The sequence below is a fragment of the Mobula hypostoma genome, chromosome 7, assembly GCF_963921235.1.
Source record: "Mobula hypostoma chromosome 7, sMobHyp1.1, whole genome shotgun sequence".
In the NCBI taxonomy this organism is placed as follows: domain Eukaryota; kingdom Metazoa; phylum Chordata; class Chondrichthyes; order Myliobatiformes; family Myliobatidae; genus Mobula; species Mobula hypostoma.
This window is the reverse complement of record NC_086103.1, coordinates 150604370-150631326: the sequence shown is the minus strand read 5'-3', so window position 1 is coordinate 150631326 and position 26957 is coordinate 150604370. Positions and strand designations below refer to the sequence as shown.

The 26957-nt window shown below is 37.7% G+C and overlaps 1 protein-coding gene across 4 annotated transcripts in view; it reads right to left on the bottom strand.

Moving 5' to 3' along the window:
* The window catches only part of LOC134349656 (protein furry homolog), a 293846-nt gene that overhangs the window by 80571 nt on the left and 186318 nt on the right, over positions 1-26957 (bottom strand). For all 4 annotated transcript variants that reach the window (XM_063054280.1, XM_063054282.1, XM_063054284.1 and 1 more), the window contains exons 30-36: positions 26115-26214; positions 25029-25200; positions 23704-23960; positions 13953-14099; positions 10568-10736; positions 10053-10143; positions 7930-8015 (exon numbers count right to left, since the gene is read on the bottom strand). In XM_063054280.1, coding sequence (XP_062910350.1) covers positions 7930-8015; positions 10053-10143; positions 10568-10736; positions 13953-14099; positions 23704-23960; positions 25029-25200; positions 26115-26214 — 1022 coding nt within the window. The remainder of the gene's footprint in view (positions 1-7929; positions 8016-10052; positions 10144-10567; positions 10737-13952; positions 14100-23703; positions 23961-25028; positions 25201-26114; positions 26215-26957) is intronic.

Genomic DNA, 26957 nt, shown 5'->3' with positions numbered 1-26957 from the left:
TTTCAGAATATGCTGAGTGACCCCTTTCAAATGAATGTGATTAGTCTACATATGGTAACCATGGTGTAACTCTGAGTGGCCAGATGCCCCCTCAGATTAGGATGATCTAGAACTGCCAATGGATTGTTGTGGGTTCACTAGTGCAGCAGGAGATCAGATGTGTCGGAGTTCAGTACTTCTGCACTGGCAGTGGGCAAGCTTGGAAGTTATGAATGCAATGACCTGCAGCAAGGGCATAGATGGTGGTCCTCATATGAACTGACCTCCAACACGGGCACCACGGCAGCAGAGCAGTTAGTGTGATGCTATTACAGTCGGGGGCATCGGAGTTTGGAGTTCAATTTCAGTGTCGTCTGTAAGGAGTAGGTACGTACTCCCTGTGGAATGCGTGGGTTTTCTCCGGGTCCTGCAGCGTCCTCCCATTGTCCAAAGATGCAAGGTAATTGGTCATTGTAAATTAACCAGTGATTAGATTGGGGTTAAATTGGGGTTGTTGAGAGTTGCTTGGTGGTGCAGCTTGAAGGGCTGGAAGAGCCTATTCCGTGCTATATCTCTAAAAAGTAATTGTGTCTCCAACATATATAATCCTTAATTATTGCAGGCAACTGCTAATATTTGACAAAAATCCATAACCATATGCTCTGATTGCCATGACATTTATCTGATTGCCATTGCCATGGGGCTGTAGAGCTTCTGGTCAATGGGGATTTTATTGATATTGTTGGTAAGGGACTGAGTAATACCACAATGAATGCTCAGGAAGTGGCTAGTTGCAAAGGGCATTCATATCATCCACAAAGCAAATCCCTCCCCTGACCTCATTCAATGGTCACAGAAGAATTAAATACTTCATTGTAATAAAAAAACTGTTCTTATAAACTGCTTAATTTAACTTTATCTAAAACATAAATGTGCCTGCTTTGTAAAATTCTACCCCAGCTACTATAAATTAGTGTAGGATATAGGTGGATGGGTTATAGAAACATAGAAACATAGAAAATAGGTGCAGGAGTAGGCCATTCGGCCCTTTGAGCCTGCACCACCATTTATTATGATCATGGCTGATCCTCCAACTCAGAACCCCGCCCCAGCCTTCCCTCCATACCCCCTGACCCCCGTAGCCACAAGGGCCATATCTAACTCCCTCTTAAATATAGCCAATGAACTGGCCTCAACAGTTTCCTGTGGCAGAGAATTCCACAGATTCACCACTCTCTGTGTGAAGAAGTTTTTCCTAATCTCGGTCCTAAAAGGCTTCCCCTCTATCCTCAAATAGTGTTCCCTCGTTCTGGACTTCCCCAACATCGGGAACAATCTTCCTGCATCTAGCCTGTCCAATCCCTTTAGGATCTTATACGTTTCAATCAGATCCCCCCTCAATCTTCTAAATTCCAACGAGTACAAGCCCAGTTCATCCAGTCTTCCTTCATATGAAAGTCCTGCCATCCCAGGAATCAATCTGGTGAACCTTCTTTGTACTCCCTCTATGGCAAGGATGTCTTTCCTCAGATTAGGGGACCAAAACTGCACACAATACTCCAGGTGTGGTCTCACCAAGGCCTTGTACAACTGCAGTAGTACCTCCCTGCTCCTGTACTCAAATCCTCTCGCTATAAATGCCAGCATACCATTCGCCTTTTTCACTGCCTGCTGTACCTGCATGCCCACTTTCAATGACTGGTGTATAATGACACCCAGGTCTCGTTGCACCTCCTCTTTTCCTAATTGGCCACCATTCAGATAATAATCTGTTTTCCTATTTTTGCCACCAAAGTGGATAACTTCACATTTATCCACATTAAATTGCATCTGCCATGAATTTGCCCACTCACCCAACCTATCCAAGTCACCCTGCATCCTCTCAGCATCCTCCTCACAGCCTACGCTGCCACCCAGCTTCGTGTCATCCGCAAACTTGGAGATGCTGCATTTAATTCCCTCATCCAAGTCATTAATATATATTGTAAACAACTGGGGTCCCAGCACTGAGCCTTGCGGTACCCCACTAGTCACTGCCTGCCATTCTGAAAAGGTCCCATTTATTCCCACTCTTTGTTTCCTGTCTGCTAACCAATTCTCCACCCACACCAATACCTTACCCCCAATACCGTGTGCTTTAAGTTTGCACACTAATCTCCTGTGTGGGACCTTGTCAAAAGCCTTTTGAAAATCCAAATATACCACATCCACTGGTTCTCCCCTATCCACTCTACTAGTTACATCCTCAAAAAATTCTATGAGATTCGTCAGACATGATTTTCCTTTCACAAATCCATGCTGACTTTGTCCGATCATTTCACCGCTTTCCAAATGTGCTGTTATCACATCCTTGATAACTGACTCCAGCAGTTTCCCCACCACCGATGTTAGGCTAACCGGTCTATAATTCCCCGGTTTCTCTCTCCCTCCTTTTTTAAAAAGTGGAGTTACATTAGCCACCCTCCAATCCTCAGGAACTAGTCCAGAATCTAACGAGTTTTGAAAAATTATCACTAATGCATCCACTATTTCTTGGGCTACTTCCTTAAGCACTCTAGGATGCAGACCATCTGGCCCTGGGGATTTATCTGCCTTCAATCCCTTCAATTTACCTAACACCACTTCCCTACTAACATGTATTTCGCTCAGTTCCTCCATCCCACTGGACCCTCTGTCCCCTACTATTTCTGGAAATTATTTATGTCTTCCTTAGTGAAGACAGAACCAAAGTAATTATTCAATTGGTCTGCCATGTCCTTGCTCCCCATAATTGATTCACCTGTTTCTGTCTGCAGGGGACCTACATTTATCTTTACCAGTCTTTTCCTTTTTACATATCTATAAAAGCTTTTACAGTCCGTTTTTATGTTCCCTGCCAGTTTTCTCTCATAATCTTTTTTCCCCTTCCTAATTAAGCCCTTTGTCCTCCTCTGCTGAACTCTGAATTTCTCCCAGTCCTCAGGTGAGCCACTTTCTCTGGCTAATTTGTATGCTTCTTCTTTGGAATTGATACTATCCCTAATTTCTCTTGTCAGCCACGGGTGCACTACCTTCCTTGATTTATTCTTTTGCCAAACTGGGATGAACAATTGTTGTAGTTCATCCATGCAACCTTTAAATGCTTGCCATTGCATATCCACCGTCAATCCTTTAAGTGTCATTTGCCAGTCTATCTTAGCTAATTCACGTCTCATACCTTCAAAGTTACCCCTCTTTAAGTTCAGAACCTTTGTTTCTGAATTAACTATGTCACTCTCCATCTTAATGAAGAATTCCACCATATTATGGTCACTCTTACCCAAGGGGCCCCTTATGGAATAGGTTATTGGGAAATTATTGAGTTTGGCCTCCTACTTTGTTGTAAGGAATTATGAAAGTAATGAAATTTCTTCAGGATAATCAGTGACAAGCAAGCTACATTGTCAATTCCCTCTCAAGTTGCCCCATTGCCCCCGCAATCAGATACCATTTACTTCCTCTGATTTTCCAATGTCCTTTGGTCTTTCACTTTTCCATCAAACTTCTACCCATCTTCATCCATCATCTTCCTGCCCCATTCAGTTAATTATCTTCATCCAATCTTTCCCTGATAATCTTTACCCCATACCTTAATCTTTTTAGCTCAATTATCTCTGCAAACCAACCCTGTCTTTACTTTCCTCAGTTTCTATACTGGCTCTTTTTTTCCAAACCTCCCTGATTTTTCACCATTCCAATCTTTCTCTGTAATTGTCCAACCTTTTACCATGGTGAGAGATTACAAGGGTAACACTGATCATGTGGTCTGTGTATGAACATGTATGCAATGCCCAAGATTATTAGTTCTAATATGCACAATGCTTTCTATCACATGTATATGACAGATCTGGTCCCAAGTTGGCCTTGGATCATACTGATGGAGGGCTTCAACATGTGTTTTTGTGTTTTGAAGAACTTTTATGTTTAAAAAGCCTGCAACATTAACTCTCACTTGCCACCCGTGCATAAATTGGAATAGATGTGAATATGTTACCAACCTAATATAATACATAATTTAGAAAATGGAAGCAAACATGGAAATGAAAAGTAAGTACTTGAGCATAGTGCATAGCTTGTATAGACTTGACAACCATGTAATCAAATTTTGAAGAATAACTTTATAACTCAATCAGGAATTAGTGAATTATCCTCATCTGGATATTTAATTATAACCTGTCATTTCTATTCTACAATCATCTGAAGTGGAGACTTTCAAATTTGGTTCCTTGGATCATCAAAAATGTCATTTTTTTATTTTCAAGTTATATTGGCCACTGCTCAATAGGCGCAGAGTTCATCTAACCATTGAAAAATAAAACTGTTTATTCCTAACATAACAGAAATATTAGGCAGCAACTGTGCAGGTCTGAATCTTTTTTTTGGATTTAATGGAAGGTATGTTAATCGTTTTGTTCATAAATTCCATGTGATGAGAGTCACATACTTGTCTTGGTACTAATGACATAGGAAGGAAAAGCAAAGAGATCCTGAAAAGAGATTTTAGTGAGCTAGGTAGAAAGCTGAGAAGCAGGCCCTCCTGGGTAGTAATTTCTGGATTGCTGCCTGTGCCACGTGCTAGTGTGGGTAGAAACAGGATGATTTGGTAGATAAATGCGTGGCTGAAAGGTGGCGCAGGGGGCAGGGCTTCGGATTCTTGGATCATTGGGATCTCTTCTGGGGGAGGGAAGACCCGTTCGAAAGTGATGGGTTGCACCTGAACCCAAGGGAGATCAATATTCTTGTGGGCAGGTTTTTTAGAGCTGTTGGGGATGGTTTAAGTTGATTTGGCAGGGGGTTGGGAATCGGAGTGAAAGGACTCAGGAAAGAACAGATGGTAAAAAAGTAAAGATAGCGTGCAGTCAGACTGTCAGGAAGGGCAGGCAGGTGATGGGACATAGTCGCAGCCAACAGGCCGAGTATCAATACATTAGGGATGCAGAATCAGAAAGGATAGCAAATACGGTACTCAAGGTGTGTATCTAAATGTGCGTAGTAAAAGAAATAAAGTGAATGATCTTGTTGCACTATTACAGATTGCCAGGTATGATGTTGTGGCCATCATTGAATCGTGGCTGAAGGATGGTTGTAGTTGGGAGTTGAATGTCCAAAGTTGCACCTTGCATCAGAGGGATAGGAAGGTAGGCAGAGGGGGTGGTGTGGCTCTACTGGTAAAGAATGGCATCAAATCAGTAGAAAGATATGACATAGGGTCGGAAGATGTTGAATCCTTGCGTGTTGAGTGAAGAAACTGCAAGGGTAAAAGGACCCTGACAGCAGTTATATACAGGCCTCCCAACAGTGGCTGGGAGGTGGACCACAGATTACAACAGGAAATAGAAAAGGTGTGTCAAAAGGGCAATGTTATGGTAGTCATGGGAGATTTTAACACGCAGGTCGATTGGGAAAATCAGGTTGATAATGGACCTCAAGAGAGTGAGTTTGTTGAATGCCTAAGAGATAGCTTTTTAGAGCAGTTTGTCATTGAGCCTACTAGGGGATCAGCTATACTGGATTGGGTATTATGTAATGAACTGGTGGCAATTAGGGAGCTTAAGGTAAAAGAACCCTTAGGAACCAGTGATCACAATATGATTGAGCTCAGCTTGAAATTTCATAGGGGGAAAGTAAAGTCTGATGTAGCAGTATTTCAGTGGAGTAAGGGAAATTAGAGTAGTATGAGAGAGGAGTTGGCCAAAGTAAATTGGAAGGAGCTGCTGGCAGGATGTCAGCACAGCAGCGATGGCGTGCATTTCTGGGAAAGATGAGGAAGGTGCAGGACATGTGTATTCCAAAAATGAAGAAATACTCAAATGGCAAAATAGTACAACTGTGGTTGACAAGGGAAATCAAAACTAATGTAAAAACAAAAAAAGAGGGCATACAACAAAGCAAAAATTAGTGGAAAGACAGAAGATTGGGAAGTTTTTAAAAACCTACAGAGAGCAACTAAAAGTGTGTGAAGGAAGAGAAGTGGGTGCAGTTACTATTACAAGAGAGAAGGTGCTCAAAAAGCTGAAAGACCTAAAAGTACATAAGTCACTCGGACCAGATGAACTGCACCCTAGGATTCTGAAAGAGATAGCGTTAGAGACAGTGGCAGCATTAGAAATGATCTTTCAAAAATCATTGGACTCTGGCATGGTGCTAGAGGATTGGAAAATTGCAAATGTCCCTCCACTCTTTAAGAAAGGAGGAAGGCAGCAGAAAGGAAATTATAGACCAGTTAGCCTGACCTCAGTGGTTGGGAAGATGCTACCTGAGTCATTTGTTAAGGACGAGGTGATGGAGTATTTGGTGACACAGGACAATATAGGACAAAGTTAGCTTGGTTTCCTTCAGGGAAAATCTTACCTGACAAACCTTTTGGACTCTTTAAGGAGATTACAAGTAGGATAGATAAAGGGGATTTAGTGGATGTTGTATATTTGGATTTTCAGAAGGCCTTTGACAAGGTGCTACATATGAGGCTGCTTACCAAGTTAAGAGCCCGTGGTATTACCGGAAAGTTTCTAACATAGTTAGAGCATTGGCTGATTGGAAGAAAGCAGCAAATAGGAATAAAAGGATCCTTGTCTAGTTGGCTTCCAGTGACTAGTGGTGTTCTGCAGGGGTTGGTGTTGGGCCAGTTCTTTTTATGCTCTATATAAATGATTTAGATGATGAAATAGATAGCTTTGTTGCCAAGTTTGCAGAAGATATGAAGACTGGTGGTAGTGTTGAAGAAACAGGTAGGATGCAGAAGAACAGATTAGGAGAATGGGCAAGCAAGCGGCAAATGAAATATAATATCATGCATTTTCAGAAATAAATGAGTGGACTATTTTCTAAAAGGGCAGAAAATCCAATAAATCTGAGACGCAAAGGGACCTGGGAGTCTTTGTGCAGAACACCCTAAAGGTTAACTTGCAGGTTGAGTTGGTGGTGAGGAAGGCAAATGCCATGTTAGCATTCATTTCAAGAGGTCTAGAATACAAGAGCAGGGATGTGATGCTGAAGAGGCACTGGAGAGGCCTCACCTTGAATATTAGAACAGATGTGCTGGTGTTGGAGAGGGTCCAGAGGAGGTTCACAAGGATGATTCCAGGAATGAAAGGGCTATCATACGAGGAATGTTTGATGGCTCTGGGTCTGTACTCTCTGGAATTCAGAACAATGAGGGTGGATCTCATTGAAACCTTTTGAATATTGAAAGGACTAGACATAGTAGATGTGGAAAGGATGTTTCCCATGGTGGGAGAGTCTAAAACAAGATGGCACAGCCTCAGGATAAAAGGGTGTCCATTCAAAACACAGATGTGGAGAAATCTTGTTAGCCAGAGGGTGGTGAATTTGTGGAATTTGATGCTACATGCAGCTGTGGAGGTCAGGTCGTTGGATGTATTTAAGGCAGAGATTGATAGGATCTTGGTTGGACATGGATTGAAAGGTTACGTGGAGAAGGCCAGGAAATGGGGTTGAGGAGGAGGAGAAAAAGGATCAACCATGATTGAATGGCAGAGCAGACTCAATAGGCCAAATAGTCTAATTCTGCTCCTCTATCTTATGGTCCTATAACTTATTTTTACAAATTCAACCTGCTGAAGTGCATGCTTGATTAATGGAGACTGCATCAAAATCTATAGAATTCCTCAGCCTTTATTAAATCCCTAGTATCACCATGTATAATGGTCTGTCCCAAAATATATTCTTGCGTGTAAATACGTATATAATGCAACAGTCAGGACGGAGCATTTTCTTAAGCTACATAATGATTAGCAAGCAATACTTATGTTTGTATTCAACCTTGATGTACAGAACACAGATTTCATTAATTAATTAAGTTTGAATATTTACTTTGTACAAAATATTGCAGGAAAAGCAACCCATTTATCTCACTGTCAATTGCAGATAACATGAACTTTATTAGAAATTAAAATGAAGAATTGAACTTACCTTTCTCATCATCATAGGAACCACCAGAGCTATTGCTGTACCTTGACTCAAGACGAGAATGTGCTCTTATTACAACATTGCTGAACCTTCAGAAAATGTCAAAATGTCATAAAAAGCATTCTCAGAAGGAAAAGTTATGTTTTATTATATAATAAGAAAATCCCAGTTTTCATTGGATCAAATAAGATGGTGTGGTTGCATAGTGGTTAGTGTAACTATTACAGTGCCACTGACTCAATCCAATTCTGCAGCTGTCTATAAGGTATTAGTATATTCTCCCTGTGACTGCGTGGGTTTCCTTTGGGTGCTTTCGTTTACTCCCACATACCAAAAACATATGGGTTAGTAGGTTAATTGGTTACATGGGTGTAATTGGGTGACACGTACTCTTTGGGCTGCAAGGGCTGATTACTGTGCAGTATCTCTAAATAAATACTGTTTATGATCTTAGTTTGGGAATCTTTTTTCTGCTTCTTCACTCAATCCTGAAACATCTGGACAGCAAAGGTGCATACATCAGGATGTTCTTTATCAACTACAACTCAACTTTCAATACTATCATACCCCCAGAACTAATCAGTAAGCTTTAGGACTTTGGCCTCAATATCTCATTGTGCAATTGGATCCTCGATTTCCTCACCTGCAGACTACAGTCAATTTAGATTGGCAATAACATCTCCTCCATAATCTCCATCAGCACAGGTGCACCAGAAGTCTGTGTGCTTAACCCCCTGCTCTACTTGCATTAGACTTATGACTGTGAGGCTAAGCACAAATCCAAGTTTACTGACAACACTACTGTCATTGGGTGAATCAAAAGTGGTGATGAATCAGCATATAGGAGGGAGATTGAAAATCTGGCTGAGTGGTGCTACAACAACAACAACCTCTCACTCAATGTCAGCAAGACCAAGGAGTTGATTATTGACTTCAGGAGGAGGAAACTGGAGGCCCATGAGCTAGTCTTCAATGGGGAACCAGAGGTGGAGAGAGTCAGTAACTTTAAATTCCTCAGTGTTATCATTTCAGAGGATCTGTCCTGGGCCCAGCAAGTAAATGTGATTACAAAGAAAGCATGTTAGCATCTCTACTTCCTTAAAAGTTTGCAAAGATTTGACATGACATCTAAATCTTTGACAAACTTCCATAAATGTGTGGTGGAGGGTATATTGACAGGTTGCATCACAGTCTGGTATGGAAACCCCAATGCCCTTGAATGGAAAATCCTACAAAAAGTAGGGGATACAACATAGTCTGTCATGGATAAAGCCCTCCCCACCACTGAGCACACCTACACAGAGCAATGTTGCAGGAAAGCAGCATCCATCAAAGACCTGCATCAACCAGGCCATGCTCTCTTCTTGCTGCTGCCATCAGAAAGAAGGTCTCAGAGCCTCAGGACCCACACCAGCAGGTTCAGGTACAGTTATTACCCCGCAACCATTAAGCTCTTGAGCCAGTGGGGATAACTTCACTCAATCTCACTTGCCCCATTATTGAAATGTTCCCACAACCTATGGACTCACTTTCAAGAACTCTTTATCTCATATTCTTGATATTTATTGTTTACTTTATTATTATTATTTCTTTTTTTTTGTATTTCCATAGTTTGTTGTCTTTTGCACATTGGTTGTTTGTCCATCCTACTGGGTGCAATTTATCATTGATTCTATTACATTTCTTGGACTTACTAAGTATGTCTGCAAGAGATCGAATATCAGGGTTGTATATAGTGAAACATATGTACTGTACTTGATAATAAATTTACTTTGAAATTTTTCCTCTTCCAGGGGCGGCAATTGATGGTATGATATAGCTACCACAAAGTTGCCTATTCAGTACAATATATAATATTAGGAACTGAAACTATATTTTATAGCAGTTAATACCAAGGATTCTTTACCTCCATGTCACACACCCTTTCCAATTAACACACTGAACAAGCTTCAACTAAAACCTTAAATCAGGATATAGTGTTTAGATCGTCTATTATATTTTTTTGTAGGGCACATTTTCCTGAAAATAAAGCTATTCTGGTATATACTGTATTTGTTGGTTAGATGAATCTTAACAAAGAAACACTATACTCCAACAATTAGCATTGAGTAAGATATCCTACAAACCTCTCATCAGTTTCTTTCATCACCCGTCCCTCATCTATCTCTGGGAAGCTTTCTTGTCCAGCAACAAGTGTGTTGGTGCTAGATGTGGTTCCTGCAACAACAACAAAAAAAAAATCACAACATTAACATACATGTTACTTAATAATACTTTAAGAATCTAGCAAGATCACACTGACTCATATTAGACTTGTTGATGGATTTGCAAAAATTTCAGTATTTAAAATAGCACGTCTTAAGCTAACATTCAAGACAACATTTCCAAAAATAATGTTAGATTCTAAACATAAATCAGCAACCAAAATGTTTTACTCTTCAGAGATGGTGAGATGAGAGCAACAGTCACATGGAGCAAATGACGGATTAGGCTTTTAAGTCTCTGGAGTAATGCTTGAACACAAAACTTTCCGTTCTAAAGGTTGAAACATTATCTATGAACAAAGTTTGACATGACTTCAAATACAGTCAGCCTCTTTCCAAGACACTGAAGTACACAAAAATCTATAAAAAAAACTCACCTGATGCAGCCGTGGAAGCCTTGTTACTAGCAGCAAAGCGATAGAAGGGTGGATTATCACAATGCAAGACAACAGGATTCACAGGGTCTGTCTGTTGCATCTCAAACAACAATTCATCCATTGTCTGAATAGTGTTGTTACGACACAGGAAGATTACTACTTTCTTTATCTGAAATATAATAGATTCATATTAAAAAACAATAACTTTTATGCCTTGTGTTACATAGTAAAGTTTTGATTACATTTTTATCAATTTGTAAAGACGGCACGGACACCAACTCAAGACAGACTTGATGATCAAATCTGAAATTATCCCAAATTCTCTGTCAAACAGGCCTCTTTTATTACTTCAGATACTTGAGCCTTTGTAAATGGAGTCACAATTGTCAATGGAAGAGGAAGTATACATTTACGGATGGATGGGTAGGGGTTGGATTGTTGGGAGGGTGGTGGGAGGATACTTAAGAGGACTGAGTAAGAGAAAAATATTCAGCAACACACACAAAATGCTGGAGGAACTCAGTAAGTCAAGTAGCATTTGTGGAGGGGAATAAGCAGTCAAAGTTTCAGACCAAGACCCTTCATCAGGACAGGAAAGGGAAAGGAATAAGTCAGAATAAGATGGGGAAAAGGGAAAAAGTGGAAGCGGACAGCCAATGGGTGACAGCAGGTGAGAGGTAGGTTGGAAGGATGAAGTAAAAAGCTGGTAGGGGATGGCTGGAAGAGATAAAGGCAGAAGAAGAAGGAATCACAAACAAGAGAAAATCTGCCCAGCAACACACACAAAATGCTGGAGGAACTCAGCAGGCCAGGCAGCGTCTATGGAAAGGAGTACAGTTGATGTTTTGGGACAAAACCCTTCAGCAGGAGTGGGGGAAAAATAGGTGAGGAGTTAGAGTAAGAAGGTGGGGGGAGGGGAGGAAGAAACATAAGGTGATAGGTGAAATTGGGGGGAGGGTGGAAAGGTGAAGTAAAGAGCTGGGAAATGAATTGGTGAGAGAGATACAGAGCTGGAGAAAGGGTAATCTGCTAGGAGAGGACAGAAAGCCGTGGACGAGTGGACGAGGAAGTCTTTGGAGATGGCAGAAGTAGCGAAAAATGATGTGCTGAATATGGCGACTGATGGACTGGTAGGTAAGGACAAGAGGAACTCTCTCCCTGTTGTGATGGGACAAATGCAGGAAATGGAGGAGATGGGGGTGGGGTGAGAGCAGAATCAATGGTGGTGGAAAGGAATCCCCAGTTCTTTGAAAACAGAGGATACCTAGATGTTCTAGAATATAAAGCCTCAACCTGAGAACAGATGTGGTGGAGACGGAGGAAATGAAAGAGGCAAAAGTGTTTTATTCCCATCGCACCTTATAACTCACCATATAAAACAGTGATAATAAACTTGATTCTGATTCAGAAATAAAGTACAAGAGACTGTAGAATCAGTCTTCAGAAAATAAAACCTGTTCATAATTTAAATTCAACTGATACTAAGACTGTGGAAAACAGCCATTGGGTGTAGGATATTCTGATTCTGTACCCTGAATCTATGCAAAAGACAATGATGAATGTTCATGTTTATTGGTGGTAATTGGAAACTTCAGGAGGAAGAACCTTCAGGAAAGGCATTAAGTGGTCATCTCCTGCATTAGCACATTGTTAAAAGTCACTTAATGCACAATTCAAGACAATTCTGTTTCGTCACTTAATATTCTGCCTAGTTATATGTGCAGGGAGCCAGTCATCAACACTATAACAAAAGAGGTATATTTAGATGTCTTAAATTTGTGCTTAAAAGTTCTTGGACTGGCTATTAGTAATTGAATATTTAAGCTGGTTCTGCTAGTTGGATGTGCTACTGTTGAAAATGTGCAATTCTGCAAAGTTATCTATTTGTATCTAAAATGTTAAAGTTAACTTGTTGTTTATAACCATTGAAACTGTAGTAATTATTTCCTGTGTTTTGTCATCTTTGTGTTTTAAAAAAGTATATAATATTGTGTCAGGAGATTCTCGGAAAGATCTATTCTGTTCAATGAAGAGTTTTATATTCTCCAGTTACTCCACTTTTGTGTGGCGTAGTTTTCTCTGTCACAACAGGAGGTATCTAGATTACCACGTGTAGAGACACCAGCTAAAAATCCAAACCCAAGGCTTAGTTCACTCTCAGTAGCATCATCAAGAATCAACATTTATACATATGTCAGCCTTAGGAAACAATCTAAGCAAATATTTCCATGGACTCTGGACCAGGAGATCTTGATATGTCCTCAGAAGGATACTGTGACCAAAACATTGAGGGTCACATTTGGCCAAGAAATTCAGTAGACACCAAGTCTCCATTTCTGACACTTGATATGTCTGGCAAACTTGACATAATAGTTCAAGCTTATTGAGAGTCTGTGTTGGGTTTCACAAATGTAGAGGAGGCTGCACCTGGAGTACTGGATACAATAGACGATCCTGATGGACTCGCAGGTGAAGTGTTGCCTCACCTAGAAGGACTGTTTGGGGCTCTGAATAGTGGCAAGGGAAAAGGCATAGGGCAGGTGTAACACTTGTCATACTTGCAGGGATAAGTGCGTGAATGATCAACAGAGAGGGTTGAGTGGACAGGGAGTCACTATTGAAAGCAGTGGTGGGGGGTGGTAGAGGGAAAGATAGTAGGATCAACAGAATAGCAAAAGTTACAGAGAACAATGTGCTAGATACAAAGGCTCATGGGTTGGTAGGTAAGGTCAAGGGGAACCTTACCCCGGTGGGTAGATGGGATGAGGTAAGATGTGCAGGAAGTGGAAGAGGTGTGAGTGACAGCAGCATCAATGGTGTTTGAAAGAAAACCCCGTTCTTTTAAAAAAATATATCTCAGATGTTCTAGAATGGAAAACCTTATCCTGAGAACAGGTGTGGCAGGGATGGAAGAACTGAGAATAGGGAACATGCTATTTTTTCAAGTGACAGGGTGGAAGGAGGTATAGTCAAGATAATTGTGAGAGTCAATAGGTTTGTAAAACATGATAGCCTGTTTCCAGAAATGGAGACAGGGAGGAGTCAGAGATGGAGCAAGTAAATTCGATGGCAGGATGTAAACTGGAGGCAAAGTTGATGAAATTGAGAAGCTCAGCATGTGTTCAGGAAGCAGCACCAATGCAGCTGTCAATGAAGCATAGAAAGAGCCGATGGAAAGGTCTGGGAAGTGTAGAGGATGGAGGGATCAGAGGAGAGAGGAGGGTTGGGGTATTCAGTGAAAATGAGGTGAAAGGGTAGGCTCAGAGGATGTCCAAAATCCAAAATTAATGCATTATTGTTGGCAAAGATATTATTTGCTATTCAGCAATTAATTAGCATGCCTAATTGTTTAAGTAGATATATCTTGCTGGTTATAGCTACTCACATACAGCAGAAGAGGTGTGTCACTGCTAACTCCACAAAGACTGATCAAAAATTGCAGGGCAATCCTGAGATTATTGCTCCATTTTTCATTGTCTACTAGTGCATTCCAGGCATTTTCCATCTCTGATCCAGGAACCTCATCTCCATACTTAAAAATGAAACAAATAAAAAGATAATTTTGTTTCAATTCTCAGAACCTATTTGTGAGGAAACTGCTGAAGGTCATCAAATGACATTTAATTTTTTTTCTTTCTCCCAGTTTGATTACCATAACTGTTCATAACGATGTAACACCTTGCAAAATTAACTTTTCCATTCTGAAAGAGATGAAAGAGACTTAAGAAACATAGACAGATAAAACACAATTTCTGATGCATATGTAATAAAATTACAGTGGTACAGTAGAAGTGTTGCAAAAGTTCTCACTAAAAAAAACTCAATGAGAGGAGGTGATTATGGAGGCTTTGAATATTCTTATTTAATTTAAAGCAATAACAGAATCTTCATCTTTTGTAAATTAAAACTGTACAGTGTGTAAAATGGACAAATTACAAAAACCTGCCAGTTTTCTACCAAACAAGTTAGATTATAATGTCCCGAGGCACCTGGTAGAAGTCTTCAAAATTATGAATGGTTTAAAAAAAAGAAATAACAACAAAATGCAGGATTACTACTAAAAATCATAAAAAAAATTCAAAGTTAGGATCCTACACAGGACAACACCAATAACAACGAACACAATAGCAACCAACAATTTGCAAGATAATAACACAAACAGCCATGAGCAATCAACAAATAACAGAACAGTCACATGCAGAAATGTCAACTTATGAACAGACTCAATAATTATCGACAGAACAAGGATAGCAGGAAAGGCCATTTAATGGATATCGTACAGAGACAGTTAGGGCAAAATTTTGTTGAGAAACTGGATAGTTACAGGAAAGAAGCTTCAGAAGAGACGTGTAGTCCTGGTGGTGATGGACTTGTATCATCTCCCTGATGGCAATTTGATGAATAGGTGACTGTTAGGGTGGGTGGAGTCAGTAGTAATTTTTTCAGCTCTTTTCTTCACTTTGGTGATGAACAGGTCCTTTAATGTCAGTAGCTGACAGGCAATGATCTTTTCCACTGAGTGAACCACTTACTGCAAACTGGACTTGGAGAAGGAGGTGGTGATGGGAAAATCAAACAGTGAGAGAGGTGGTCATTGGCAAAGCCAGCATATATTGTCCATCCTGGGGAAGGTGGGGGTGGATAGAGAGTCTTAGAAATGAGACTGAGAGACGATGACGAAATGCAAAAGTAGAACAGCATGCGCTTTAGAGAAAATCCTTCAGACGGTGATGTTCTCATGCTGCTCTTGCCCTTTCTGGTGCTGGTGATCACAGGTTTGAAAAGTGTTACCAGAGTGGCCTGGGTAGGTATCGGCTGTAGATGGTATACATGGAATCTTAAATGTAACAAACTGCTTTTTCCTGGATGGTGTTGACCATATTGAGATTATTGGATCATATACACATGTAGAGAGTATTCCATCTTGGTCTTGACTTCTTACTTATCAATGGTGGAAAAGATATGGGTTGTCAAGAGGTTTCCCTGTAAGATATCCAGTCTCTGAGATGCTCATGCATTCATAGCACTTATGTTGCAATTCCAGTTGAGTTTCTGGTCAATTGTGACTCATAGCACATTAATAATAATTCCATTGCATATGAATTAATGAAAAATGAATGAAACATGAAATATATACATATGAATGCTAAGGGTAGGTATCTTGATTCTATTTTTTGGCTTTTTCATGGTCTGAATGCCATTAACCACAAATCAGACTGTGCCTGAATATTATTCAAATGTTTCTGCATTTAGGGATAGACCACTTCACCTTGTGAAGAGTTGCAAATAGAATTGAAAGTGTGGAAACATTAGCGGCCATTTCTATTTCAAACTTTATGGTGAAATCCTGGGATTGGAAATTGACTCCGAGAAACCACATCTTCTGTTCTACAAAATATGACTCCCAGCTATTGAGTGTTTTCCTCCTGATGTTCATTGACTTCATGGCTCCTTGAAATCATGCTCAGTTGAATGCTACATTGATGACAAGGGCAGTCACTTCACTCTAACTTCACATCTCATGTTTTGGATCAAGACTTTAGTGAGGCCTAGAACTGAGCAATCCTAGCAATACCTGCTGTTAATGTCAGTGTATATAGAACACATATATAACACACAACTGCAGTCTTAGCAACATCTGCCATCACTTTGGTGATGACAAGCTATAGACTAATGGGTCGTAATTAGCCAGAATGAATTAATTCTGCTTTTTGTGGACAGAATAGATTCAAGTTTGTTCATTGTTCATATACCCAGAGTGCAATGAAATTTCTTGCTCGTGCGAAGTAAACAGTATATACAATAATAACAATAAATACAGCAACAGAAATAAAACAACTGACTGGTGCAAAGTATGGCTTTATAAATTGAAGTAGTACAAAAGGAACAGGTAGACTTAAGGTTTAAGAACATTGCAGCACCACTAGAAGGGCATGTAAAAGAGGTGACTGGCGTACATCTGCATTAGGTGGGATAGAGACAGAGAAAACAGAGGATCAGGTGTTGTATTTTTGATAAAGAGGTATGTCACAGCCGTAGAGATGAAATTACCGAAGGACCATCTAGTAAGATTTTACAGACATAATTGTGAAATAAGAACAGGATGATCATATTGTTAGGATTGTACTGTTGGCCCCCCAAATAATCAATGTGAATTAGAAGAACAAATATGCAAGGAGATTTTGCAGAATTAGAATAAGACAGTTATCATAGTAAACTATTTTAACTTTACTAGTATGGACTGGAACTGCCATACCATTAAGTATTTAGATGGAGTGAAATTTGTTAAATGCATTTTGGACAGTTTCTTTGGGCAATATACAGTGGGCCCTACCAGAGAAAGGACAAAGCTCAACCTACTCTTGCAAAAGAAGATGGGGCAAGTTGACAGTGTGGGAGCACTTTGGGACCAGTTCTATTAGTTTTAAAATAGTTATGGAAAGGGACAGAAGTGATCCATAGGTTCATATTGCAAATTGGAGCAAACAAACTTGTAAACTAGTTTATAATTGTCACCTTATGTATAGATATTCCTGTACCTAGCATCACTTTATAGAGAAAAAATAATCAATGTATATAAGCTATCCTTTGTATTTATATTTACTGTGTTTTTTAACCATTGTGTTCTTTACCTTATTGTGTTTATTTGTATGTTGCATCAGATCTGGAGTAACAATTATTTTGTTCTCCTTTACACTCGTGCACTGGAAATAACATTATACGATCTTTTAAACAGCCTTAACTGGCATTTGGAAGTACAGACATACATAGCTGGTTAATGATTATATTATAGGCTCATAACAAAGTCAGGCAAAAGGAGTAAGTTGTCCAGGAGTGATTCATCATGAATTATGAATTGATCTGAAGAACTAACAGTGGCAATTAAAAGTTAATTACCTGTGATGTTATCAAAGAGAAATCCAAATCACGGACAATCACATTGGTAAAGGTGTTATTGAGATATCCTAATTATCTATTATCAAAATCTCAGAAAGTCATATACACTGGGTGTGTTATCAAGCAAAGTTTAAATTGGGACAGTACAGCAGGCTTATTGTGCTTGCTGCAGTAGGAATGCTACATAGCTTAATTAATGAATACAGAATTAACAAACTTATTCTCACAGCAAATTGAACACTTGACAATGGCTTGCCTCATGAGTGCAAGTCTATTGCACTATTGAAGGAATTGCAATGGTATTGGAAACTGCTTAGGTTAAATAATGCTTACTTTGTTTAAAAAAGATTAACTGGGACTCAACAATTTGCTTTTTAACAAACATCTTTCTGAGTATAGGGTGTGCTCTAAGTTTTGTGAAAAAAATCAATTTATTGCAACATTTGCAACATGAATAGACTTGATGCTAATCTCAATTAAAGTATATCAATATAATAATATTTCAGATTATATAGGACAGAATATACAACAGAAATTCAAGGTGAATTATAAATGCTCGAATATTTTAAACTTGCAGACGACTTTCAATTGTCTAAGGGTTAGAATGCGACGGCAGAATTTACGAATGATTGGCGTGAGGGAAGCCGTTGAAGGTAACAATCCCATGAAATATTTCTCCCAACTTTTAAAAGATGCATTCCCTACTGTATTTCCTGACCAACCACCGCTACTGGATCGTGTTCACAGAATCCCATCATACTCGTCTAGGTCAGATAGACCTAGGCATGTTATCTTACGTTTTCATTACTTTCAAGACAAGGAGAGACTGTTTCGATTCGCTCGATCTAAAGGTTTCATTGATTTTTCGGATCTTAAGTTCCGATTCGTGGAAGATTTCAGTAAACCAATCTGGGACCAACGGGTCCGTTACAGATCCGTGATGTCGGAATTCTATAAGAGGGATTTAAGACCAGCGCTGCTGTACCCTGCACGTCTAAGGATTCGCATGTCAGATGGAGCCCTTCGTTTTTTTGATTCTCCATCGGATGCCCAGAGTTATCTGGATCAACTTTCATCCCCAACATCTTAATTGCTTTCTTTTTAATTTTCTCCGTCGATCGGAGGCTGTGAATTGGTTGGTTTTAACTTTTCTGTGCCCTATTTGGGCAGAAAAGTTTACTTTCGATTTCTTAATATGGCTACTAAACTTTCTTTTTAACTGCGTCATTTCTTTCTTTTCCCAGGGGATTCTGGGTGGTTACTTCCCTTTTGTCATCTTACGTATTTCCTGTGCGGCCTTAAATTTTGTAGTTTTTGTTTAAATTTTATTCTGTTTTGCTTTTTATAATCACTTTATGTTAATAATCCTATTTTTTTTGTTGCTGTGTCTATTCATGAGTTTGAGGTTTATTGTGGTTTTTTTTTAATATATATTTTCCGGCTTTTGTTCTGTTCTGTGTGTATTCTAATTGAGCTAACTTTTTTTTACTTATTTTTTTACTGTTTTACAATTAGCTGATCCTTTTCATATTTATACCTTTTTTTTAGGGAGCGTATACCAGAAGTCATGGGGGTAGTTTTAGCGCTTGCTTCTTTCTGGCGGGTCTGCTTTAGATTTTGCCTTGGGGTCTTGGGCTGGGGGGTGGCGGGAGGGGCTTCACGTTTTAGTTTGTTTTTCTTTGGGCTATATACATTATTGAAGTACTGGTTGCGTCCTTTTCCCCGGTATCTTTTGTATGTTCTGTTTCCTCTCCGGGTTTGTGGGTCACGCCTATTGTCAATCCTCCTTGTTGTGGGTTGACTTTAGGATTTATGGAGTCTATTATTAATTTTGTCTCCTGGAATACTAATGGTCTTAATCATCCTATTAAAAGAAAAAAAGTTTTTAAAGTGTTCCGGAGACTTAAAGCACAAATTTTATTTTTACAAGAGACCCATGTACGGAGGGGGGACAGACTACGTTTTTTCAAATTCTGGAAGGGACAACAATTTCATTCGAACTCCAATGCTAAGATTCGAGGCGTCTCTATTTTTATAGATTCCTCAGTTACTTTTATACAACAGGATATTATCTCTGATCCGAATGGTAGATTTTTATTGGTTAGTGGTTTACTATTTAATAAAAAAGTAGTTTTGGTTAATGTTTATGCTCCTAATATGGATTGTCCGGAATTTTATAAATCATTGTTTGATCAGTTTCCGAATTTGAACGAGTTTTCATTGATTTGGGGCGGAGATCTTAATACCTGTTTATCTCCAGCTTTGGACCGTTCGGCTCCTTTACGGACTTTACCTAATAAATCTGCAAATTTGATTAATTTTTTCCTTTCTGATTCTGGGTCGACGGATATTTGGCGTTTTCTGCATCCTCAGGAAAAAGATTTTTCCTTTTTTTCACATGTTCATCATTCCTATTCAAGAATTGATTATTTTTTTATTGATTCTCGTCTCATTCCTTCAGTGATTAAATGTGATTATGATTCTATAACCATTTCGGATCATGCTCCACTTAAGCTTTCTATTAAAATTATGGCCAATATACCAAACAATAGACAATGGCGTTTTAATTCGCTGTTGCTTCAGGACTCGGACTTTGTTAATTTTATGAATGAACAGATTGAGCTTTTTTTTTATAATTAACCATACAGAAGATATTTCGGTTAACACTCTTTGGGACACTTTTAAAGCCTATATTCGGGGTCAGATTATTTCGTATTCCGTTGCTTTGAGGAAGAAACAGAAGCAGGAGGAGATGGCAATTGTGGACAAGATTAAAGAAATTGATAAGAAATATGTTATGGCTCCTTCTGAGGAGATATACAAACAAAGAACTGAACTTCAAATGGAACACAGTTTACTACTCTCGTCCTCGATTGTAAACCAATTAAAGAAAACAAGAAGTGATTTTTATGTTCACAGTGATAAAATTGGCAAGCTGCTGGCTAATCAATTGAAATCTAATTATGTTAAATCTCAAATCAATCAGATTTATAACCAAAATGATCGATTGATATTGGATCATGTGGGGATTAATCAAATCTTTTGTGATTTTTATTCTTCTTTATATCAATCAGAGTCTCCTCGAGATTCTAAATATATGAATGATTTTTTAGATAAGTTAGACTTTCCTCAGATTTCACAGGATATGTCTTCTTTATTAGATACTTCCATTACAATGGATGAGATTAAGAATGTTATTTTTTCTATGAATCTCGGGAAAGCTCCTGGCCCTGATGGGTTTACCGTTGAATTTTATAAATGTTTTGCTTCTTTATTGATTCCTTGGCTCTATAAGGTTTTTGAGGCTTCTTTGAAACTTGGTAAACTTCCGGAATCTTTTAATAGAGCATCAATTTCTTTAATACTAAAGAAGGATAAAGACCCTGCTCAATGTGCATCTTATAGACCAATATCTTTATTAAATGTTGATTCTAAAGTTTTTTCTAAGTTATTAGCAAATAGACTAGAAAAAGTACTTCCTTCTATTATTTCGGAAGACCAAACGGGTTTTATTAAAGGTCGTTACTCTTTTTATAATATTCGTACATTGTTAAATATCGTTTATACTCCCTCACAAAATGTTCCTGAGTGTGTTATTTCTTTAGATGCCGAGAAAGCTTTTGATAGAGTAGAATGGCCTTATTTATTTAAGGTGCTTGAAATGTTTAATTTTAGCCTGAAATTTATATCCTGGATTAAACTGTTATATCACTCCCCTGTAGCCTCGGTTCGTACTAACTCTTTAAACTCACCTTTTTTTCCTCTCTTTCGTGGTACTCGACAAGGCTGTCCTCTTAGTCCCCTATTATTTGATATTGCATTAGAACCTCTTGCAATTGCTATTCGAGAATCTTCAAATATTACTGGGATAACTCGGGGATTAAAGTCCCATAAATTATCACTCTATGCTGATGATTTACTTTTATATATTTCTAATCCTGAGAGATCTATTCCTGCTGTTTTAGAGTTATTAGCACAATTTGGTCTTTTCTCAGGTTATAAATTAAATCTTAGTAAGAGTGAACTTTTTCCGATTAATAAACATCTTCCCTTATATTATAAATTTCCATTTAAATTGATTAATAATTACCTTTCATATCTTGGGATTAAAATTACTTGTAAACATAAAGATTTATTTAAGACTAACTTTTTACCATTAATAGACCATATTACTCAACTTTCATCTAAATGGTTTCCTTTATATTTAACTTTGATTGGTCGTATTAATGCAGTTAAGATGTTTTTTTTGCCAAAATTTTTATATGTGTTTCAGGCATTACCAATTTTCGTTCCTAAATCTTTTTTTGATAAAGTCGACTCTAAAATTTCTTCATTTATTTGGCAGAATAAGAATCCGAGACTGGGTAAAATACATTTACAGAAAGCTAAGAGAGATGGAGGTTTAGCATTACCTAACTTTAGATTTTATTATTGGGCTATTAATATTCGACATATGAAATTTTGGTTACTTGACCGGGATATACTATCTATTCCTAAATGGGTAGCATTGGAATTACAATCTGTTCAGGGTTATACACTTGGTTCTATTTTAGGTTCATCTCTTCCTTTTGATTCGAAACGCCTTAAGCAGGTCTCTAACCCGATCGTTAAATATGCTTTGCGTATTTGGTTTCAATTCAGAAAATTTTTTGATCTTAATCAATTCGGGTTGGCGATTCCTATTTTAGGTAACATATTTTTTCCTCCCTCCTTTACGGATCGCGCTTTTCAAACTTGGAAGACTAAGGGTATTTTACGGTTTTTGGATTTATTTTTAGATGGTTCCCTTATGTCTTTTGAACAATTATCTAATAAATATAACCTATCAAGAATACATTTTTTTTAGATATTTACAAGTTAGAAATTTTCTAAGTACTATACTTCCTTCCTTTCCAATGCTTCCTCCTATATATATTTTAGATTCGATAATTAACCTTAATCCATGTCAGAAAGGTGCATCGGCTATGATTTATAATATTATTATGAAACTCAGGAAAGCTCCATTTGATAAGATTAGGGTAGATTGGGAACAGGAATTGGGGCTTACCATTTCTGTGGATGATTGGGGGCAGATTTTACAATTAGTTAATACTTCCTCTATTTGTGCTAAACATTCCCTAATTCAATTTAAAGTGGTGCATAGAGCACATATGTCCAAAGATAAGTTAGCGCGTTTTTACTCGCATATTAATCCTTTCTGTGATAGATGTTCGGGGCAGATAGCCTCTTTAACTCATATGTTTTGGTCTTGCCCTACTTTGGAAACTTTTTGGAGAGATATTTTCAATATTATTTCTAAGGTATTAAATATAGATATCTCTCCTCACCCTATTACTGCTATCTTTGGACTACCTAAAATTTCTAGTAATCTTTCCCCTTCAGCCCGTAGAATGATTGCATTTCTTACTTTAATGGCGAAAAGATGTATTTTACAACATTGGAAAGAGCTTAATGCTCCAACTACCTTTTTTTGGTTTTCTCAGACGATTTTATGTTTGAATCTGGAGAAAATTAGAAGTAACCTTTATGATTCTTCATTTAAATTTGAACAGATTTGGGGACCTTTTATTCGATATTTTCATTTAATGTAATATTTACCCTTCTTGTTTTTTTTCACTGTTTTAATGGAGGTCGGGATTGAGGACGTGATTTTAAGTTTAACTCTGTTTGGTTTCAAGTTAGCCCATTGCTTTGCTTTGCTTTTAGTTAGTTGCACGGTGGGTTTTTTTTTTGGGGTTTTTTTTTCTTTTTTTCCATTGATATATATAAAATCTAGTATACTATTATGTTATTTTGGTTTCTTATGCTTAAATTACATTGTTTGTAGTATTTTCTTTTTGGTATTGTTATCTTTTGGAATTTCATTATACTTTAACATTGTATTAATGTTTATATGGTTTACCTTTTTTGTATACTTACTCAATAAAAAGATTTAAAAAGAAAGAAACAATTGTCTAAGGGTAAATTGACACTAATCAACTAAAAATATGGTCAGCTAATGGAACCTATTTGTTATTATTTATTTTTGTAAGCTTGAGTAACAGTATCTAGAATGCAACATTTTTATATCAGCATGATACATTGAAAATTTACTCCTCACCCTGTTTTATTAAAGAAAAAAAGAAAATGAAAATATGTCAGATTTTACTGGTAATTATCATCATAATTAAAATCACTTCAAAAGTACAGGAAATGAGATTAAATTGATTACATTTGTAGGAAGGAAAATTAAAAATTACCTTGGCAGTCATATACATGAGATTATTTAAAACCAGAGAAGTGGCTTGTGGTGAACCCCAGCCATTTCCTTTCAGTCCATACTCTTCAATCATTTGCTCCTCCTTATAGTTGGCTTCTTCGTCAGGAGTTTGTGGGTTTGATGTTATAGGAAGAAGTCCACCATCCACAAGTTCAATATTGCGAAGCCATGGCAAAAGATATGTAAGCATTATTTGGCGTCCATTTGGATGGGTAGTTGGAAATCTTTGGCTAATCTCTGCCCAAAGAGATGTAAACAAACATTGTGATTCCTCAGTATTTGTAAAAAAGTATACCAGTAGTACCAGAAATCCCATCAGTGTAAAACAGCTTGAAAATGGGTAATATAAAGACAAAAATTCCTGTTACTTTAAAAAATATTATATTACAATTTTTTTTACAATAAAACTCAGTTACTTTCAGGTTAATGTCTGTAAGGAAGTCCAAATATATTAACAAGAAATATTAAATGTAATTAACTTGCAGTACTCAAGTTGTTGAAAGAGAACAATTTTAAAATAATAATATTGTTTCGCTGGCCTCTAGGTTAGAGTAGTAAAGCTTAAAAACAGGAAACCATATTTGTAGGAACTACTGTGATGAGTATTTTCTGGTGTTACAATTTTTTTTTAGAAACTACTTATATGCTAGGCTTCAGATATTTTGTGAAAGACCTTCCAATTGCGGAATTGGCTGCTAACAGATGCTATTGGAAATCTTGTCATGTATGGAAACGTATACTGAACCCTATTTATCTTTATATTTGTGAACCTCTTGTGTTTCTGTAGCCATCATTTTCTCATTCTGAACAGGAAGTTAATGTGGAATGGTATTAAAATGTGACACCAAATATCAATGAGACATGCATGGATCAGAAGATTATACAATACTTGAAGAGGCTGAAAGCAAAACACTCAAATCCTGTAAATTTGGAAAAATAAAAATGATAGAAATACATAGCAGGCCATGCAGCATCCATGGAGAAGGAAATGGAGCCAACATTCTAGGATGAAAACCCTCAACAAAAAAGTTCATTAATTTGAAAAACCAACCTTGTCCTCACTCCCAAAGATGCTGGCTGAGCTTCTAAATGCCCCTAGTATTCTTTGCTTTTACACAAGAACTGGCCACTTCGGGTACCAAATGACTTTTCCTACATCTAAAGAGTTTTGTATTTCAAGTAACAAGCTATTCTTTTCCCTGTGTGCTCATTCTAAAATAGAATTTAAAAAACAATCCCTGCTTAGAGAATCAACGTCTGCTCAGAGAATTACTGTTATCACATATTTAATGTGTTAGGAAATACCTGAAAACATAGGAAGAGTGAGCTCAGGATACATTCTTGCCAATTCATTTGACAGCTGGGACAATGACACAGAATAAAGATGAGGTAATGGTCCATGTGTTCCAAACAGAATACTATCAGCTTTCTGCTCAGCTACTTTTTTAGAGTACAGGAATAGTTTTGCTTCCAGAATCTGAAAACAATACATTGAAAAGTCAAACATTACTATAAAATTTAACTGAATGTCAAACAATAATAAACATAGTATTTGTTAGAATCCAGATTTCATGTTAGAATATACTGTATATTGCTTTTAATAATCTTGGACCAAAACAGGTTGATCTGCAACATTACGATCAGACTCAGTATTTTACATGATATTCCAAACATGGTGAAGCACTTAAGCCAATGAAGAATGTAAGTGAGTATGAACAAAATTGAAACACTTAGACAAACTGGCCTGGCTTGTCAAATTGTGTTACTGTTGTGGCAGGGACTCACATACACCAAACCAATGCAAATTTAAAGTCAAGACTTGTAGAGAATGCAACAAGTAGGACAATACAAAGAGCATGTCAGGCAGACAGAAATAAATGGACTGCACAGGGAAGAGATAAAGATGAAAAGTTACAGTTCCAAGTAGTGCACTAATCTGCCTGTTGATGATGAAAATTCAGATCGTGATGAAAATGATGCAGGAAGGGGAAGCCTTGAGATTTACAATGTGAAAACTAACGAGAGTCATGCAATATGGCTTACACCAGAAATGAATGGCAAATTAATTAAAATGGAAAAGGACACTGGCTCAGCTGTTTCAGTTATTCCACAAACTCTAAAAAGCATGTAACAAAACTAAAGTTTGTGATATAGTCACATGACAAATACTGCAGTCTAAAAATAGAAACAAGGAAATGGCAAGATAAGTTAACATGAAGTAAGAAAAACTTCCATGCAGTGTAAAAATCAATAAGATCTTTACAAATAAATTAGAGAATGATCAATTGACCGATTGTGTACAAACGGACCATGGTGAAATCCTTAACGGATAATGAATAACTTGCTTCCATAAAAATATTCAAAACTCTGCTACACTTCACACTTTCATACCTGTAGGAGCTGCATTGAGATTTCATAAATATCCCTGTCCGTATCAGAAGCTTTAAAAAGCACCAGATTGAGTAGTGTCACTATATCACATGGATAGTTCCTGTGAAGGGAAATTAAAACACTTCTCAACTTATTTTATGGATGTTAGCTTACAGTTAGACAGAGCCTCAATCACACCAACTTAATAAATAAAACCATTATTTCTTTTCGTGCTGAACAACTCTGATAATTGTCAATTATAACTGAACTGTTTCTCAGATCTTTGAACCACTATCATCAGGCAGGCGGTACTGTAGCATTAGGACAAGAACTGTTAGGATGAAAATGCTTCTTTCCCCAGGCTTTGAGACGACTGAACTCCCTGCCACCACCTAGGTCGCATCACTTATGAAGCACCAGTTGCATCATACTGTTTATTTTTTTTAAACTTGTGTTGTAAATGCACCTTATGCTAAATGTCAATCTTCTGAAATATATTTTAATATTTGTTAATTTATTTGTGGTAATATTATTTTATATGTTGTGTGTGAGTTATATGTACTGTATTCTGGACCTTGGTCTGGAGGAATGTTGTATCATTTGGAAGTATACATGTAAACAGTTGAACCGCAATAAACTTGAATTTGATTTCATGCAATTAATATTGCCCACTTAAGACTAAAATCCTTTTTTCCCACCTCTAAAAATATATTCTTAATGTCACCATACATAATTATTATATCAATTAATTATTAAGAATGAAGGCAAACTGGGAATAAATTTGACAGACTACTATATTGGCTCAGACACCAGTTAAACCTCATTTTCACTTCTACTAAACTTACAGCTTGGGCTCCCTCACCT